Source organism: Arachis hypogaea, chromosome 20 (assembly GCF_003086295.3).
Source record: "Arachis hypogaea cultivar Tifrunner chromosome 20, arahy.Tifrunner.gnm2.J5K5, whole genome shotgun sequence".
In the NCBI taxonomy this organism is placed as follows: domain Eukaryota; kingdom Viridiplantae; phylum Streptophyta; class Magnoliopsida; order Fabales; family Fabaceae; genus Arachis; species Arachis hypogaea.
In genome coordinates this window covers 141,367,385-141,385,409 of record NC_092055.1, presented here as the reverse complement: position 1 = coordinate 141,385,409, position 18,025 = coordinate 141,367,385, and the positions used below count along the sequence as shown (strand labels likewise).

Sequence of the window (18,025 nt, the reverse complement as noted above, 5' to 3'; positions counted from 1 at the left end):
CTGTCTAGAGATAGTTTCATCGGCCTCAAAGCGTCATGTAATTGATTCACAAGCTCCAACTCTCATTGGAATAGTTCACGCCTCCATTGAAAGTTTCAAATCCATTTCAGAAACCACAAGCCCCTATGACAGATACTTATTAAAAGGTTAATTATTCTGGAGTTTTTTTATAAATTATAATTTTTCTATATTTTATTTTCATTATTCTTTTAGTGTTTTTTTATTTTAGAATTTAATTTCAATAAATTGATTTGTAAAAAGTTTTTTAATTATCCAATTAAATTCATATGTTTAAATAATTTTTTAAATAATAATTTATTATTGATTATTCGTGTAAAATTCATTATTTTATTTATGTAGATCGTCTTTGTCTTCACTCTATTAGTCAATATCAGCATCAATGTTAATACTTAGTCCATCGCTGGCAATAAATTGTTCTATACATAAAGTAAGATTCGAACTCCCAATACGTAAGCGAACGAGTGAATTAACCACTCAATCAATTCAAATTATTGCCGAATTAAAGGATACCGTGGGAAAAATAAAAAAGAAAAAAAAATAGTCAAACAAAAACCAAATATATGACGACTATCAGCTTCTGACGACAAAAATAAATAAATGAAAAAGAATCCTCTCACACCTTTAATTTATTCTTCCTCAATACCTTAGCAGTTAGCACCCCAAAATGTAAATGAATTGCTGAAGCCTGAAGTCATTCTTTGATGAAAGGATCTAACTTAAAGACATGTTCCAAAAGACAACACTGGCGTTGGGACGAACTAATGTCCAAATCTTTTATACTATGATGTTGAATCTTTGAAGGAGAATCATTTGTTATCATAAGTACAAGCTTTGGGATTTGATACATTGTACATTGTGTCATGCCCATTCGATTTCGATGACAACTTTTTATTCTTTATTTTTTATTTTTCCATTGGCTTTGATGATCTAGTTGATGAAGGCATTGTGTGCATGCAGGACAAGAAAAGAGAACGAAAAAATTGGAGTGAGAAGATGGAAGGTTATAAACCAATAGGAAAAGTATAGGTAACCAACAAGATTTTTGAACAATGTGTAAACAATGTGAATTAATAGGGTTAAAAGAGTAAATTTAATTAGTAGCATTAAATAAGGGTGTAGTGTATTTTCATTTGATTGGTGGTTGTTCATGTTATTCAAAATTTGGAATATTGGTGGTTGATTTTACAAGAATAGAGTCAAACAATGACATATTTGTTGCAAAAAAATAAAATAAAATCATACTTGATTGTTTGTTAACTGTAAAGAAAAATATACTTACTATTCAAGTAAATAAATCATTATATAAAATACATATATTAGACCCCGTGAGGCACTGGAGTAAGTACTTATACTTACACTAATGCAGGAACTGATTAATGGTTTTACTTATTTGAGGAATAGTGGCAGTGATGGAGTTGAATTCAATAACTACAATCTTGCATAACTATTGCAGTTGTATATGCGGGTTTCTTGGAAATCAATGCAGCGAGAGAGTGCAGCTGCAAGGTTTTCCAAATCTTCTCTTGTATGCACAGCGCTCAGAGCTACCCTTAGCCTAAATAATAGAGATTTGGACAGCATCCAATTAGTTATGTTTTAACTATGAGCAAGTTTTGAATCAAACAAAAATGAAGCATTCTGGAAAATTTTGGTGTCGACAAAGAAGACCTGAAAGAACAAAGTCTCTCACAGCACCAAAAGTCCAGAGGTTATATACGTTTGATAAAATAGTCCATCCGTAAAGGTAGCGATAATGGAGACGCGTTCATGATTGGACCATCTTGTCAAACGTTCACAATTGAAGAGAGCCGTGGGAGACTTTCATTTTTCAGAGGTCTTTTTGGGTTTTAGTGGTTTAGTCTTTATAAATCAAATATTTTGTTTGGAGATTTGTGTGTTAAATAATATAACTAAAATCAATGAACAAATATTCATGAGATTTGAGAAATCAATTCAGTTTTCCTTCTCTTTTCTCTTTTTTAACAACTCCAAATTCTAAACCAAACCAATTATAATAATTTGTAACTCCAAAGGTGTTAAAAATAAATAATTAACTTGCGACTCCAAACACAAATTGTAGTTGAGATAAATAGTGAGGATATCAAACCTGCATGAGTTAGGAGGCACAGTTGGTGGTCTGATAGCAGTGACATGGAATCCAGATTGCAACAAATACCTGCTCCACAATTATTGAAAATGCTTAGCTTATTGAACAGACAGTGAGCAGTGGGCACCGACATAAAAAACCTTACCGGCTTGCTTGTAGTGCTTTGTCTTCGCTTCCTACAATTAGCGATATAATGGGACTTGTAACTGGGATTCCTGTCAGCAAATGAAAGTCTTTCACCCTGTTCCATATAGCCTTTCGACGCCATGCCTCATGTTTTGCAACCACAACTGCAGCTGGTAAATTGCATGTTGATTTCAAGGAATTAATAGTCATTACAAGGCAATGTTAGCTAAACATGAGCAAAAGAAATGATAATGCTTAAATTTAATCTTTGGATGAATATTTGGAAAGAGGTGTACGGCAATTATCACTTTAAAAATTGTGGGTATGCCAAGCAGTTCTTCCGTTGCATCAGAATAAAATTGCAAACCCTATGACACTCTTGTATTTCCAATATCAACAACCATTTTCTTTCCTCTCAAATTAAAATTGATCTGCAGTTCAGCAATATTGTGAATGCAGAAGAATCATTCAAATAGAATCACTCTGCAGAAGTATATGATAATTATCCCGTGATACTTGAAGGATTATAAATGTTTCAATTTAGTCTTGACTCTTGAATAATTCGTCGTTTTTACCTTCGTAATATTAATTTGCCGACAAATCGACTCATTGGGTGGATTTGTTAAGTTGAACCAAACAATCTTCTAATAACCAAACAATTTGTTCACAAACTAATTTTTTTGCGAGGGTGAGAATAATGGTTTACTCTTCTAGAGATATATAAAAGCACTGTTCAGAACATGAAGAACTTCAACAGCTTTCTTTCAAAGTTAAGATTGGACTTAGCTTTTGCTGATAGAGATGAGCCATTACAATGACAATAGTTAAAAGTGAGAATGATAGATAACAAATCTATCATAAGAGCACACCGGATATCAACATGTAATTGGAAATAGTAACTAACAGGTAATAACAAATGTATTACGTGCTTGAGTATATCAATCCATGTAAGAGATAGGAGCTCACCATGTGCAGCAGCTGCAACAGGAACTGGTGTAGCAGTTGAAAATATAAAAGAACGACCTCGTGATTGTATTAGCAGTTTCCACCTTTTACTATAAGAAGTCATAGAGTAGCACTAGTCATTCATGAACTATTCATGAAATGTAATTCTGTATACGGTGTGGATGAACCCCAAAAGAAAATGGATCAACCTTTAAAAGGGCAACGGTATAAATACCTGCATGCTATAAATCCTCCATGACAACCTGCAGCTTTACTTAGAGTACCAACGCATATGTCCACATCCTTTTCACAGCCGAATTCCTCAGCAACGCCACCGCCATTTTTGCCACAAACAAATGTTCCATGAGCCTGAATATACACAGAAATTGGAGTTTTAATAGCTTGTAGTTGTGCTAGACTATGTACCCGATAGAAGCCATCTTCTTTTTGGCCTAGACATTTGCTAAAACTGAAACAGATTAAGAGGTCTTACATCATCAATGACTAACAAAAATCCATGCTTCTTGCGAAGGTCTGCAAGCTCCACTACTGGTGCGTAGTCACCATCCATGCTGAACAAGCTGCAAAGAATTGGATGAGCCATCAATGACATGGAAATCTTATTTCGACAGAAGTACTGGCGTGCGTTAAAAATAAGACTGAGCTACGTAATAGACCAGGTTGAACTGTGGACTGGCCATTGCTTTGTTTCAAATATTTGAATTCAACTATAGTTTATTTACAGTTCAGCCCATTCAATCTCAAACAAATTTGGATCACAAGGGTATACAATTAAATCCCCTAACTTCACCTATTTACCGTCCTTGTTTAAGAAGGTATATGAACATCAGTAACAAATATTGTTAGGCTATAAGAAAGAAATATTTATGTATAAACAACAGCAATTTTAAACCATGACCATTTATTTCTACAGTTCCCTTTTGCAAGTAACAGGGCAAAATGACTAACCTGTCAGTTACAACAACTTTTCTTCTCATTCTACAATGTGTTCTGTTAAAATCATAGAAGTCAGAACAAAGTCAAGATATTGATAACCCACACCTGAAGGGAAAAAGAGAATCCACTTAAGACTATGTAAACTACAGGAAAAGTAAAACATACAAGAGCATATTGAGGTGGGACATATCACAATGCCTATATATGAACACCTTTACACTTTTTTGCCGCTGAGCAAGATGAAGACCATCAATTATTGATGCATGGTTTAGTGCATCGGAAAAGACGGCAATCTTTTCATCCTCGGCAGTCACATTTTTTCCAGCTAAGAGAGAACCAATACTTCCTATTGTTGTCATCAAGGCCATATTGGCAGCAAACCCTGTGGGACAAAGAAGGCAATCCTATAGCATGGAGGTTAAACCAAAAATGGGTTAGCAGTTGACTTATTGTCCAGACTTAAGAATTGGCCAACCTCATAATATGTTCCTTATTATCACAATGTGCATAGATAATATACAAGTAACTTCCCTAGTATTAACGTGTAGGAAATAATGGTTAGATTCAAACATGACCATTGATGGCATATTCGTAGTTAATTGAAATTGCGACAAACCAAAAGTTAAATAATTTTATTTCAACTTTAGGAGGCATATGCTTAGTATTGCTTCCCTGAAAATAGATTAATTGCCAGTCTTGGTAGTGGCACTAACACAATCTATGTATTCAACTTATTTATTATTTACTACATCAATTAAATATATGACTTCAAGCAACGTCTTTCTCCGTAGCCTTCACTAAAGAGGAGTGATTCTCAATGTTGAACAAAATAAATAAACAAATTTTGCATCAAATTCTGCTGAGCATTATTATTTTCTTCCCAGTATTCAATGACTTCTAAGTTTCATCATAACTATCAGTTAAATAATCTTAAATTGGGCAACAAGGCAGAGCTAAGTAATAAGCAAAACATATTCAAAAGGAATCCTTGCGAGACAGTCCTAACCTCTTTCTTCTTCATATCTGCCAAGCTTGACTCAAGCAGCCTATGATAATTGGTATATCCACAAATAAGGGCAGAACCCCTTGGTCCCATTCCATGTTCTTGTGCTGCCTGATTTAGATCAAAGATCACTACGGCAATGAGCTTTGAAGAAAGAAAAGTGACGACACAAAAACCTATACACTAAAGTTCCGAAAGATAAAAGATACAAGATCCTTCTAAATTCAAAATGACACCTTTGCGGCAGCCCTTCCAATAGCCGGATGGGAACTCAAACCAAGATAGTCATTTCCAGAAAACAAAATTAACTTTTTAAACTTCTCATTGTATACCCCAAATCCATCATCACCAGCAGCTGTGTTATAACCAATCTCATCACCTAAAACCAAAAAACAATTGAAATCTCAGGGACTAAATTGAGACTTACGTGTAAGTTCAGGGACCAGAGTATTATCTCGTCAAAAGAGTAAAAACATTTTGAAGGGTACCAGAACTTGGAGTGTCATGCATCCATCTGAGGAACGTGGCTTCTCCAATCTCCACCTCCACAGAGGCCCTGTCCCATTGCTGCATTTCATCGAACACCTCGAATGCACCTCTGTCTTCCCTAAACTTTGGAGGGTCTGGCACGTTTTGAAGCACAGCTTCAAAGGGAATCATTCGGTGATTCCCCTTCCGTAGGCAAATGGGTCTTAGAGATCGAAGGACGTTGAGGGAGTCGAGGGTTGCAAGTGCCTCTTCAACCCAGTTGTCCCACCATGCACTTGGAGTAGCCATTGCCTCACAATTCGTGTTTGTGTTTGCTACGTTTGTTTCTTACTTTCTTTGAATTAATGAGCAGTGCAGTTAAGTGTTTGCTATGCTTGGTTTGCTTAGGCTGAATCATCATAACTACCATAAGTAAAATTACTATGTTACCCTTTACTATAAACTAAATTAACGACAAAAAGAATAAATAGGTGTGTGACTTTTTGTACCGCACACATTTAAATCGTTTAAGATTAACCAATTTAGGTTGGTCGAGTGATCAGTTTACTTGTTCGCTTAAATAAGTGTCAGTGACCCATTGATTAGCGACCCTTGAATAAAATTTCGATTTGTGACAAATTAATCCTTAACCTATCGAACAAAAAAAACTAAAAAATTTCGTAGAAAACAAAAAAATCTTTAAAATTTGGAAAATACATATACGCCCTTGGCTTTTTTGAAAGAGTCAAAGTTAATTATCAATTCAAACCCTAAACAGGCCCTTCACTCATCACTCTCTCTCTCTGTTCTTCTGTTCCCGGAGACGCTACTACTGCAACCACCGTTCGCCGTGCCGCCTCCGTCACCGTCGCGCCGTTCGTCCGAGTCTTCGTGCGTTAGCTGGTTGCCTCCACATCTTGTTTGCTGCTCTATCTCATCGTCGCCGCCCTTCTCACTCGTCTGCCGTCGCCTTTCATTGTTGCTCCGTCGCAGGTAGCTCTCTCTCTCTCTCTCTCTCTCTCTCTCTCTCTTGTGTATTCTAGCCTGAGTTTTGCAGTGTTCATTCTTGATGCAGGTTTTTTACTTTTTTTTTTTTTCTCTCTAATTTCCATGAGTAATTGTTTTTGTTTTAGAAATTTTCAATTGCTTGATATTTGCAAGGACGAATGTGAAAATTGAGCTTTGGTGTTGCTGCTTGTTGTTTTGCTCTTGTTGTATAAATTTTAGAGTTTACAATTCTGATTCACAAATTGAAAGTGTTAAAATTGAATATCAGTGTATACCAAACACAAGAATCTTTCATTCCCAGACATATTCTATTCCTGGGAATAGAATTTCTGGAATTGAAAATTCAATATGCCTACTAAATGGATAGTAACCGTTATTTATGAATGATCTTAGGAAAGGAATCTTTTCCTAACAACAATGATTCAAAGGTGAGCCAGATCATATAGTAACAAGCAGTTCCATTTTTGTAATTAATATTTCCAATTTGTTCATTCCCTTTGAAGCCCTGTTTCATTTGTTCTTGTAGTTGAGTGTTTCATGGCCTCCAAAACAGAAAGTGGGAACTCAGGTGGTACTGATCAATCAGCGTAAGAAAAATTTCCTCTCTGTTTTCATTTCTTTGCATGTGACCTTTAAGGGGTTTTTCTTAATAGATGTGTCAAGGGATTGTGTGACATTGCTTCATTAAAGTATTCTATATTTGTTCTTTGTTTTGTGTTGTGCTTTTATCATAAGGTGTTCTTCTCTTCATCTTCCATGAAATTTCTCTTTTATTTATTTATTTTGCATAAAAGGGGGCAATTATGGGTTGGGTGGGATGGCTAATGGTTGTTGCATTTTATTCAGGCCAAAGAGTACATACAAAGATCCAGATGATGGACGGCAACGATTTTTGCTTGAGTTGGAATTTGTTCAATGCCTTGCTAACCCCACCTATATTCACTGTATGATTTTCGTTTGACTTTTTATGATTTGAGAGTATGAATTACTTTGATAATCTGTTAGATTTCATGTATTTCAAATGGTTTGATTGGAAACTGGGAATAAATTCTGGAAAAAGGATATTGCAAGTAATTGGCATGCTTTATCATCTTTTAAGCGGGTTTCTTGATAATATCTGTCTTGGCATAAACTTTAGGACATTGGCTTTTATAATGGGGGATTTCTTTGACAAATTTGGGATTGGGTAGCTTGCACAACAGATGTTTTTAGTAATTTCTTTCTTTTGTAGTAATGATATTGCTGTTTCTAAATAAATAAATAAATAAAGCATGCTTGGCATTTGCTTGTTTGTGTTAGCCACCTATGTAATGTTGTTTAGTCTTATTCTTATATCTACTATTTTTAACAGATTTAGCTCAAAATCGGTATTTTGAGGATGAAGCTTTCATTGGATACTTAAAGTATCTTCAATATTGGCAGCGCCCTGAGTATATTAAATTTATTATGTAAGTATTATTATCAAAGCATCCTGCTGAAACTAGAACAGAGGAATTATGTAATACAATTTCACTAAAAAGCAATTATTTCAATCAGGGAAAAAGAACTGAGAATTTTAATCTCCGAATGCATAATATCAATTTTCAATGTCAAGGCAAAGAACTTGAATTGGTTCTAGCATCCATTAATATGTGTTTTGCCATCTGCTTATTTTGCATGTCTGTTCAAAACCTTGAATCAAAGCTAGGTTGTTTTCCTGATGGTTACTCTCTTTCTACAAATGTTAGGTATCCTCATTGCCTCTATTTTCTTGAGCTTCTACAGAATGCAAATTTTCGCAATGCAATGGCACACCCTAACAATAAGGTAAAGAAGCAACATTTTTATATTCTACCTTTCTATTTAATCATGCATTCGCCTATATTACACCATTACCATGTATTCCTTTTATAGATCACATTAATGTTGCTAAGACAGCTAAGATAATTTGAGTGCATATAATAAAATGAGACGAAAATTGGGGTGTCCTTTTTGGCAATCAACCTGACTCTATCCGTCTTTTTCTGGGGTATTTAATTTGTATCTCTTTTGTTGGTAGTGTGATCATGAGATGATAGGTAATTTGGTATTGACGATGATAGGTTTTATTCTCACTGCTATATTTATGGTACGTCTCTAATAGACGATTAGTGTAGGTGGTTTACTATGAACTACCAAGAACCAAGCCAAATGATTTGCATTGCAAGAATTGATGTATTCGAAATAAATAATGCTTTTTTCAAATTCTGTAATCTGTTTGTATCGTGTTTTAGGAGCTGGCACATAGACAACAATTCTACTTCTGGAAGAACTACAGGAACAATCGGCTAAAGCACATTTTGCCTAGATCACTTCCTGAACCTACTGCCACAACTGCGCCTCCTGCAGCTTCAACTCCGGCTCAGCCACCTGTGACTGCATTGCCACCAGTACCTGCCACAAATGTTGCAGTGACAGGTTCATCTTCTCAAGCCCCTTCTCCAATGCCATATGGTATGCCCCCTGGATCTGGTCTTGCAAAAAATGACATGAGGAATCCTTCAATGGATAGAAGGAAGCGGAAGTGATTTTTTAGGGCATGTAATTCGATTTTAAAAAGTATAGGGAGTATTCATATTGAAGTGGTTACAATGATAGATCAAAGTTCTTATGCAACCGAGTTATTTTTATTACTTTTGTATTGCTTTTTTTAAAATTCAGTTAGGATAAACAAAATTTTGCTTTTGAAATCCAGCCAAAAATTGTAGACTAAATTATAGAGGATTATAGAGTTTAAGTGTAGCTAGATAGCTCGATAAACCATATGATATGAACTGTTTTTTGAAAAATACGAAAAGAAAAGTATATAACAATAGAGAGTTCAGTAATAAATTAACAGTATATGCAATTAAGGCAAATAATAATAAGGTCATAGTATTAATAGTACTCAAACATTAAGCAAGTCTAATGATCATTGTAAAAGAGAATTATTGAGAAAATGAACATAGACATCAAGACCGAAAAAAAAAAAAAAGAACAGAGATGATTCAAATAGATGATTCAATCCATCCTTGCAGAAAAGGATATAATGATGCCTTTGAAATGAGAATGGTAACATTGTAAGTTGCACACCGGTGTTTGTTTCACTTCTTGCGTATGTTTGGAGTCTGTTGCTCAAAGCTGAAATCTTAAAAAGTGTGTAGATTTTAATGATTTGCTAAAATAATAGGTATGGATTAATAGTTGATATCGCCATTGACGATTATATTAAGAGCTTATTTGGAAACCATTTAATATGAAAAAAGAATTCTATTTTCTTTAAAAAAATAATTTATTTTTTGAAATTTAATCCCATGATTTGGAATTACTATAATAGATTAAAGAGTGTGAGAATTGATTTAGAAATCAGACCCTTTTAGTCTAATTTAGGAGTCTGTTTTACGAACGAAAAATTCTCAAATAAATTTAAATTATTTATTTTTAGTTGTTCCAAAACAAAAAAAAAAATTCAACTCTAAAATGAATTCTAATTTCTAACATTTCAAATAAGCTCTAATTATTCCAAATGTAAATATATAGTCAAAGTTTAATTTCATAATAGAACTATTCCTCTTGGTTACAAATGCATAGTAAAGTTTAGTTTAAATTTAAATGTCATAAAACTGAATTTGGATCCTCTAAATTTTATATTTTTCCTTTAGAGAGTAAAGTGAGATCTCTTATCATTGAATATTTTCTCTCTCATATTTTCTCTTGGTCCCTTTGGAGCGTACTAGCTAGGGCTCCCGATCGACGGTCAGTATGTGAGCAAATGCCTCACAGACTTTAAGCGACATATTGAGGGTAGCCACCCAGTGTGTGCATGGTTGGAGGGGTTGTTGGGTGTTTTGCCTCTTGCGAATTGTATCGACAAGTTCACAGTGAAGTGCACTTGGATGCAAGAGACATTTAGTGAGCTTCCGCAGGGGACAGACGATGAGACGGTTAAGAGGTATGTCTGGACATATATCATGATGCTCTTATCGACACAGCTGTTCGGTGATAAGTTTGGTACATGACTTCACAATCGTTGGCTACCCTACGTCGCCAAGCTAGAGGACATAGGTCAGTATAGTTGGGGGTCTGCTGCTCTGTCATGGTTATACTGGTGCATGTGTCGTGTGGCGAATAGAAATGTCGTCAAGTTAGCTAGTCCTTTGCAGCTCCTGCAATCGTGGATCTTCTGGAGGTTCCCTAGTTTCCAGCCGGATGGATTTGATGTCTTTCATTGGCCATTTGGCGTCGAAGTACTTGCTTTCGGGTTATGCATCATGTTTTTAATAATTTATCAGTTTACTTCCTTGTTGATTAAATGTTTTAGTTTTCAGATGATCAGGTTATCAGCTGACGTTGAGCGACAAGGGGCCTCGAGTCGCACATTGGAGGTTTAGGATAGATTTACTATAGCCAAACTCCTTTTACTTGCCATAGTACTTGCGATGATCGGATTCCAACACTTTGTGTTCAACCCACGGCGGATGCTATAAGTCTTAACGCTTAACACGACCTCCTCTTTATCTTGAAATTGCTGACCAACTTGAAATTCAGACACAGCTCCTGTATTCTGTCTATCTCTGGCCTCGAAACCAACAGGTACTTTCGGATCCCCCTGCTGTGTCATGGCATCCAATTCCAAAGTTGAAAAATGTGGGAGGTACTGATGAGTTCCTGAACTAGATGTTCCTCTACCCACAACTAGAGTGGTCCTTGCTATATCATCGTCACTATCATCAGCTATCGTAGCGGACTCCACATCATCATCATCATCATCATGCAGTGCATCCTCAAACTCATTTGATATTCCCCCTCTCTAAAAATCGGGACCGTAATAAAAATACCAGGTGTCGCAATCGCAACCTCCCCCAAAGGTCCAATCTCACCAATTCCTACGTCACCACTGTGGTTCAGATTAGCTGCAAAGGACGGAGATGCAACTAAAACTGCCTCAGGTACAATCACCGACATAGCTGACGAGGCACCAACAGACATGAAACTAGAGTAGGTTGGACGTCCTGAAGATTGAGGATTCTGGTTTGAACCTCCAGAACTACATACCACATCCACAAGCTTCACCAAACAGCTCCGGAGTCCTCACCTCGGAAAATTGCCGACGATAATGGAACAGAACTTGCAAATCTTCGTCATTGCTTATGACGAATGTATCGTACTTCACGTCATCGTGTAACACGAAAATCGAAATTCTATAGAATAATTTTTCCACCCGTTTCACATCATGCAGCCCTAGTTTTTGGAATATAGTATTCTGAAACTCAGTGAAACTCGTCGAATGTTTGAGGAAAACACTCAACGGGTCCTTATCAGTAAATTTAATTCATGATCGCATTTTCTTTTTAATCGGCCCTCTATAGTGCACCAGAATTAAAAAACTCTCATCACTAATGTGAATCCCATTATAGTGAATATTTCACGTTCAGCTCGTATTTATATATGTTAGGCATATACTAAATCGAATTAACTCTTTTTGATATATATATATATATATATATATATATATAGTATAATTCATGGTAAATCGAAGCTAACGGAGTTGATTTACTATTAGCCAGTACCAGGCGTAAATCGAACCTTTTTTATTCGATTTATGTTTAAACTCGAAATAAAGCAATTCGAATGCTTTAGATTCGATTTACTACTAACTAGCTTAATTCGAATTCAATGAATCCTATTTACATATAATTATTGAACAAGACAACCAGAAAACGTTTTTAAATTTGGAGATTCAGGTAATTTTAAAGTTACTTTGGTTTATAGAGGTGAATTACCCTAAACTTTATATTTTTTATTATTTTATTATTGTGTTTTCTTTATTTGTTTATTTATTTATTTATTAAATATAAGTTTAACATTTTAATTTTTAATAATAATAAAATTATAAATCAAAATTTTTTTGGTCTGATTTAGTTTGATTATGAATATAAGAATTAAAATTCTCTTAAAAATAAAAAATTATATTTTTATTGAATTTTAAATTAAAGAATATCTTTATAAAATTTATTATTAAAGTGTTCAAACACACTCTACATACTAAAATTTGGATCATCTAAATTTTAAATTTTTATTTAAAAGAATAAAATATATTTTTTTATTTTTAAATATTTTTTTATTCCACCTATAATATAAAATAAATAGTAAAACATTATACTTTATTCTCTCAAATAAAATCTAAAATTTAGAAAATTAAAATCCAAATCCAAATTCAAGATATTATTAATTTAAAATCAATGACTATTTGTAATCATGAAAGATGAATACGCTGACATATATATCCACACTAAATTAAAACTAAATTTATACTCAAGCAAAATGCACAAAAGTACCATGTCTTTGGAGGATTGGAGGTATTTTTGTCACACGAAAAGCATTTTGCTTGAATACAAGTTTAGTTTCGATGTAATGTAATACATATATCAGTGTTTTAATCTCTTATGGATATAAATAGTAATTTATTCTAATAATTTAATATTGGATTTTTCTTCTCTGTGTGACTGTCTCCCCCCGCCCCCACCCCCTCTAATTCTATTTCCAACCCTGCGTTGCATCCTTCTTCTTCTTTGACATGGAGTGACGATAAGATTGGATTCATCGGAGATCTCGCTGTCGGGAAAAGCAGCCATGGCCGAAGCTAAAACCCATAACAACTCCAACAAGCCCAGACCACGCGTACTCATGTACTTAGCCATCCAAGTCATCACTCACAGCACCATCGTCAGGTAACTTCGCTCTTTCCCTCATTCAATTGTTGTGCCCACTAAACTCTCAAGCTTGATCTGAAATGGGGTTTCAATAAAGTTTCCAACTTTTCTGTTTGCAGTGTTATTTGCTTCATTGCTGGGATTGTTGCTCTTCTGCTCCTCCCTGTTCTTGCCAAGAACACCTACATTTCCGAGAATGCCCTCATGCCAGGTTCTGCAAATTACAGTATAATATATAGTATTAGTTATTAATATATTTGATTATGTGCTTTACTCCCTTCTCCAAATAACTGCCACTACTACTAGCTATTTTTAGTGGGCACTTAACCCTTTCTTTTTTTAATCAAATGATCAAAACTTGTGTGAACTTTTGCTGTGTTACCTATTTTGACTGAAGCAGGTTCCGCAACCAACATGCTATCTACTCATGATGTCGCTGAGGCAAACAAGTTGGTCAAGGACTTAACTGATTTGAAGCTTAGATCCAATGGATCACCCATGTAAGCTAATTTTTCTTCATGTGGCTAGTAGTTAGCGAATTTGTAAATTTTGCATGTTCTGCCAAACTTCACAGTCATTGGCTGTGAAAAATTAGAAAACCGGTGTTCCCACTTGCAAACATGATATATTGAACTGATTTATCTGAGCTAAGTAGATTTGTGATAATGCGGAAAGAAAAAATTGCTAATTTTTGTTTGTGTCAACTTTTTGTTCATAAGCTCTTTCCTGTTCACAGAAATAAGATTTAGATCCAAGTTAGAACTTAGAACATTCTCATCTTCCAATTTTTTCAATGTTATACTACCATTGCAATAGTTATCAAATATATTATGACATCTTTCATTTAGTTACAAATCAAAATTGCTGCAAAGCTGAAATATATTATTGTTATTATACACCATTGCCTATTAATTTACTATTTTATTTATTAAGTGTGTGTTAACAAATTTGAGATTAGTCAAGATAGTAAGTACTTTAACCTCTAAGAGATCTTGAGTTCAACTCTTAAAATAGCAAAAATATATATAAGTTGAAGGATGTATCACTGACTAGTCATTCAACTAAAGACAGTTTTTAAGAGACAGCTCCACGTTGAAGGTATTAAACTCTACTGCATAAGGGATACATCGGTTTGAAACCAATACTTGATGCACCATTCAGGAACATAATTCAGTCACTTTATAAAGATCAAAATTTCACATTGCCCTCCTTCATTGTCATTGGTCATGGTAGTTGATTTAGTTTCACCTGCCCCTCATGCAATTTTGTAAGAAATAAATGAAATGTTTCACTCTGTTATATGCAGTGAAAGCCGAAAACTTATTGCACAATATATGTTAGGCTTGGATGCTGAAGTTACCTATCACAATTTCTATCCTCAGTTGAATCAGTTCCATCCATTACATTTCTTTACCAGTCCTGATTCCAGTATAATCTCAAAAAATATAAGCTGTGCATCAATTGGGATAAACACTGTTGGAATCATTAGAGCATCACGCGGGGATGGCAAGGAAGCTATTGTCTTAGTTACGCCTTACAACCCAAAGAAAGTAGTTTTGGGGGAGGCTTTGTCCTTGGGTGTTGCATACTCAGTGTTCTCATTGCTGTCACGGGTCACTTGGCTGGCAAAGGATATCATATGGCTTGTAGCTGATTCACAATATGGGGAATATTCTTCAGTTTCTGCGTGGCTGAGAGAATATCAGGCTCCACAATTCCATAGGGTTGTAGTTAATAGTGAAACATGTAATGAGAGCAGCACTATTGAGGGGAAGTTATACAGTGGTTTTAGACGTGCTGGAACAATAGCTGCTGCTCTTGTAGTTAAAGTTGCAGAGGACGGTAACCATTTCGACGACAGTCTTAATATTTATGCTGAGGCTTCCAATGGGCAGATGCCAAACCTTGACCTAATCAATATCGTAAACTACCTAGCTGTACATAAACAACATTTGCGGATAAAAGTGAGCAAGATGTGGTCTCTACTTGGCTCTAAGTGGCTCAATACTTTAGGTGTTTTTTTGGAATGCATAGGACAATATGCTAGACGCCTAAATCCTCAGTGGAAATTTGGTATTCCTGCTAATGAATATGTGGAGGGCACTGCTACACTAGCAAGCTCAATGTATTACCAGGTGTTTTATTTTTTCCATTCAAGAGAATGTGTCTATTATCTTTACTCCATGTTACCTGGTAATAAATATTCTTTATATCTGCATTATTCCTTAGGGTTTGGGTGTTCCCACTGGTCCACATGGTGCCTTCCGTGATTATCAAGTTGATGCAATTACCGTGGAAATTTCACCAAAAGTTTCTCCTACTAAAATGAACAGGCATATTGACTTTATTTTCCGTGGTGGAAGGTACGTGTTATTCGCATGCTATGTCGTTGACTCTATATGTAATATTATAGTATTGGAATTGGAATTGGAATAAACAGTTGACCATTATTCTTAATGTTAACTCATTTCATATTCTTAATTATTTGGTGGTCCATCCTTAACTTCCGTTGTGTTTGCCATTTAATATCAACAAATCATTATTATGAATTTCTCAAACTTGTTTTACAAACCATAAAAACTTAAAACTTTAGGTGGTTTCTTTGAAGGCTTAGTTTGGTGTCAATAATTAGAGTGAAATTATGTCTACTGGTACTAAGAAAGTTGAAGATTCTAAATTATTGGATAAAGAATATTCTTGAAATATTTCTCTTGGTGAATTCAATTGGGTGGTGACAAGTTATATTGCATACATTTTGTTTCTTTTGCTGATGAAGGAGGCAAGTCATTTAATAATTTATAAAATATCATCAGCCTTTTGCGTATGTACTTTGTATTAAAACATGTATTTGTCAGAAGATCTTTCTCCTTTTGTTTGAAGAACTGTTTTAGAAAGTGTTTTGTACTTGTTGCAGGTTGATCGAAGGAGTTGTACGTTCCATAAACAACCTTCTGGAGAAGTTTCATCAGTCATTCTTTCTGTACCTCTTGACATCTCCTAGTAAGTTCGTGTCAGTTGGAGTTTACATGATTCCATTTGCATTACTTGGTGCACCCCTTCCAATAGTTGCAGCTTCGCTATATATTTTTTCCAGTAAAACCACTCCCCAAGCCCCAGTTGCCTCCGAAGTAGATTTCAGCCTCGAATCCTGGAAATGGATAAACTCTGCCAAGAAGGTTTTTGTCATTCATCTATGGGGTGTTGCCGTTTCGTTACTTCCATATTTCCTGTGTCGAATTCCCGGTCTCACCCCAACAAATAACTTAACAGTATGGGGTTCGTTTGCAGTTCTTAGCCTTGTAATTTTGTTCTCAATGTTGGGTTATCCAACTTCTGTAGCTGTTCCTTCAGAAGCGGAGAAAAGAGAATGGGCTAACTTAAAGTCAGTAACTTTATCGGCTACTTTCGTCGGTTTGTCTCTCATGTCGGTCATTAACTTTGCCACGGCAGAAATAGGGGCTTTACTTATCGTCCCGTTTTGTTTGATGGCTCGACCATTGATGCTGGATATTCAAGCTAGGAGCATGAGAACTTTGTTATTGGCCACATGCAATCTCGCTTTAGGGTTCATTGCATTTCCTCCTTCTGCATTTTTGTTACTGAAAAGTGCATTTGACTCTTCTGGTGGTTATAATATTAGTGACTATTGGAACTGGATGGAATCACTTTGGGCATGGAATAGTGCTACTTACCTTTACATTGGTATTGTTCACCTCCCATGTTGGGCACTCTGCATTCACATTTTATTTCATCCTTCTTGACATGTATTATAGGTTACTTGAACAAGTAATTAGTGCAAGAAATTTTTGTCTTAATGTTTCTTCTCCAATTAATTTAGCAACATCTCATGTTACTCTGTGGTTTATTTTGGCGTGTTGATGTGGCTTATAGATAGATAGAATTCATATTTTGTGCAACCTAATCACTAATCGGAGGAAGGTGGAAACTCAGGTGCAGTCGATTTCACGTGAAGTTGATATCTGAGAGCCGTTAGATGATTTGACTAATTTGATTAAATTTTTATTTAACAGCTCTCAAATATTAACTTCACATGAAATCGACTTCACCTGAGTTTTCATCTTGGATAATGAAGTTTTAAAACTGCGTAACAGAAATGTTCCGAATAAATTTGAAACAATTAAAAAACATTGATTACACAAAACTTTTATTTTTTTCTCTCTTTTCTATCCCTTCTTCCAAACTCATTGCCGTTATAGATGGGAAGAAATAGTAGTTACAATCACTTATTTGCGGACATAAAATCTTGCTGATCAATAAGTATTGGATTCTAAAAATTTTGATACTATGTCATTATTCTCAAAATGTTTGCAATGTGTTAATAAATTTTTCTAATTTCTAAAAAAAATTTCAATGATATTTAAAGTACTCTCTAAGAAATTATATAGCATATAAACTTCTAGTTTTTAACAAAATGGAATGGATAATTGGAAAGATATTGTAACTTTAAGAATAAATTTTGCAATTTTTCTGAACGTATTTTTTCACAAGTGCCAATGTGAGCATCACATAAATGTTTATAAGAATTTATATATTATTTATGTATTTGTTTATAAATTCAGTTGCATACATACTATGAATTGTTTATTTTTTATCTATAAATTTATCCGAAATTTAATAATTATGTATTTGTAAATATTACAACATATTTTTTATATTTTA

General features: G+C 34.8%; 3 protein-coding genes across 4 annotated transcripts; 2 read left to right on the top strand and 1 right to left on the bottom strand.

Moving 5' to 3' along the window:
* Positions 1–1,232: 1,232 nt before the first annotated feature.
* On the bottom strand, positions 1,233–6,024 carry LOC112784836 (8-amino-7-oxononanoate synthase). Its single transcript, XM_025828168.3, has 11 exons — positions 5,648–6,024; positions 5,396–5,538; positions 5,163–5,270; positions 4,322–4,560; positions 4,169–4,210; positions 3,693–3,780; positions 3,435–3,568; positions 3,221–3,309; positions 2,274–2,424; positions 2,129–2,197; positions 1,233–1,576 (listed from the first exon to the last, which is right to left on the bottom strand). The coding sequence occupies exons 1-11, from the start codon at positions 5,934–5,936 to the stop codon at positions 1,450–1,452; spliced, it is 1,479 nt and encodes a 492-aa protein (XP_025683953.1). The 5' UTR covers positions 5,937–6,024; the 3' UTR covers positions 1,233–1,449.
* A 234-nt stretch (positions 6,025–6,258) lies between these two features.
* On the top strand, positions 6,259–9,286 carry LOC112784752 (mediator of RNA polymerase II transcription subunit 31). 2 transcript variants are annotated; one of them, XM_025828068.3, is made up of 7 exons: positions 6,361–6,620; positions 7,029–7,063; positions 7,162–7,222; positions 7,482–7,579; positions 7,987–8,083; positions 8,363–8,441; positions 8,888–9,286. In XM_025828068.3, exons 3-7 carry the CDS (start codon positions 7,173–7,175, stop codon positions 9,179–9,181), a joined length of 618 nt encoding a protein of 205 aa, XP_025683853.1. In that variant the 5' UTR covers positions 6,361–6,620; positions 7,029–7,063; positions 7,162–7,172; the 3' UTR covers positions 9,182–9,286. The 2 variants fall into 2 exon arrangements, with proteins under 2 accessions (XP_025683854.1, XP_025683853.1); XM_025828069.3 differs by lacking the exon at positions 7,029–7,063 and having other exon boundaries at positions 6,259–6,620.
* Positions 9,287–13,114: 3,828 nt separating this feature from the next.
* On the top strand, positions 13,115–17,160 carry LOC112784565 (uncharacterized). The gene is made up of 6 exons (XM_025827820.3): positions 13,115–13,363; positions 13,465–13,556; positions 13,746–13,845; positions 14,652–15,480; positions 15,575–15,708; positions 16,260–17,160. The coding sequence occupies exons 1-6, from the start codon at positions 13,266–13,268 to the stop codon at positions 17,104–17,106; spliced, it is 2,100 nt and encodes a 699-aa protein (XP_025683605.1). The 5' UTR covers positions 13,115–13,265; the 3' UTR covers positions 17,107–17,160.
* The last annotated feature ends 865 nt before the right edge of the window (positions 17,161–18,025 follow it).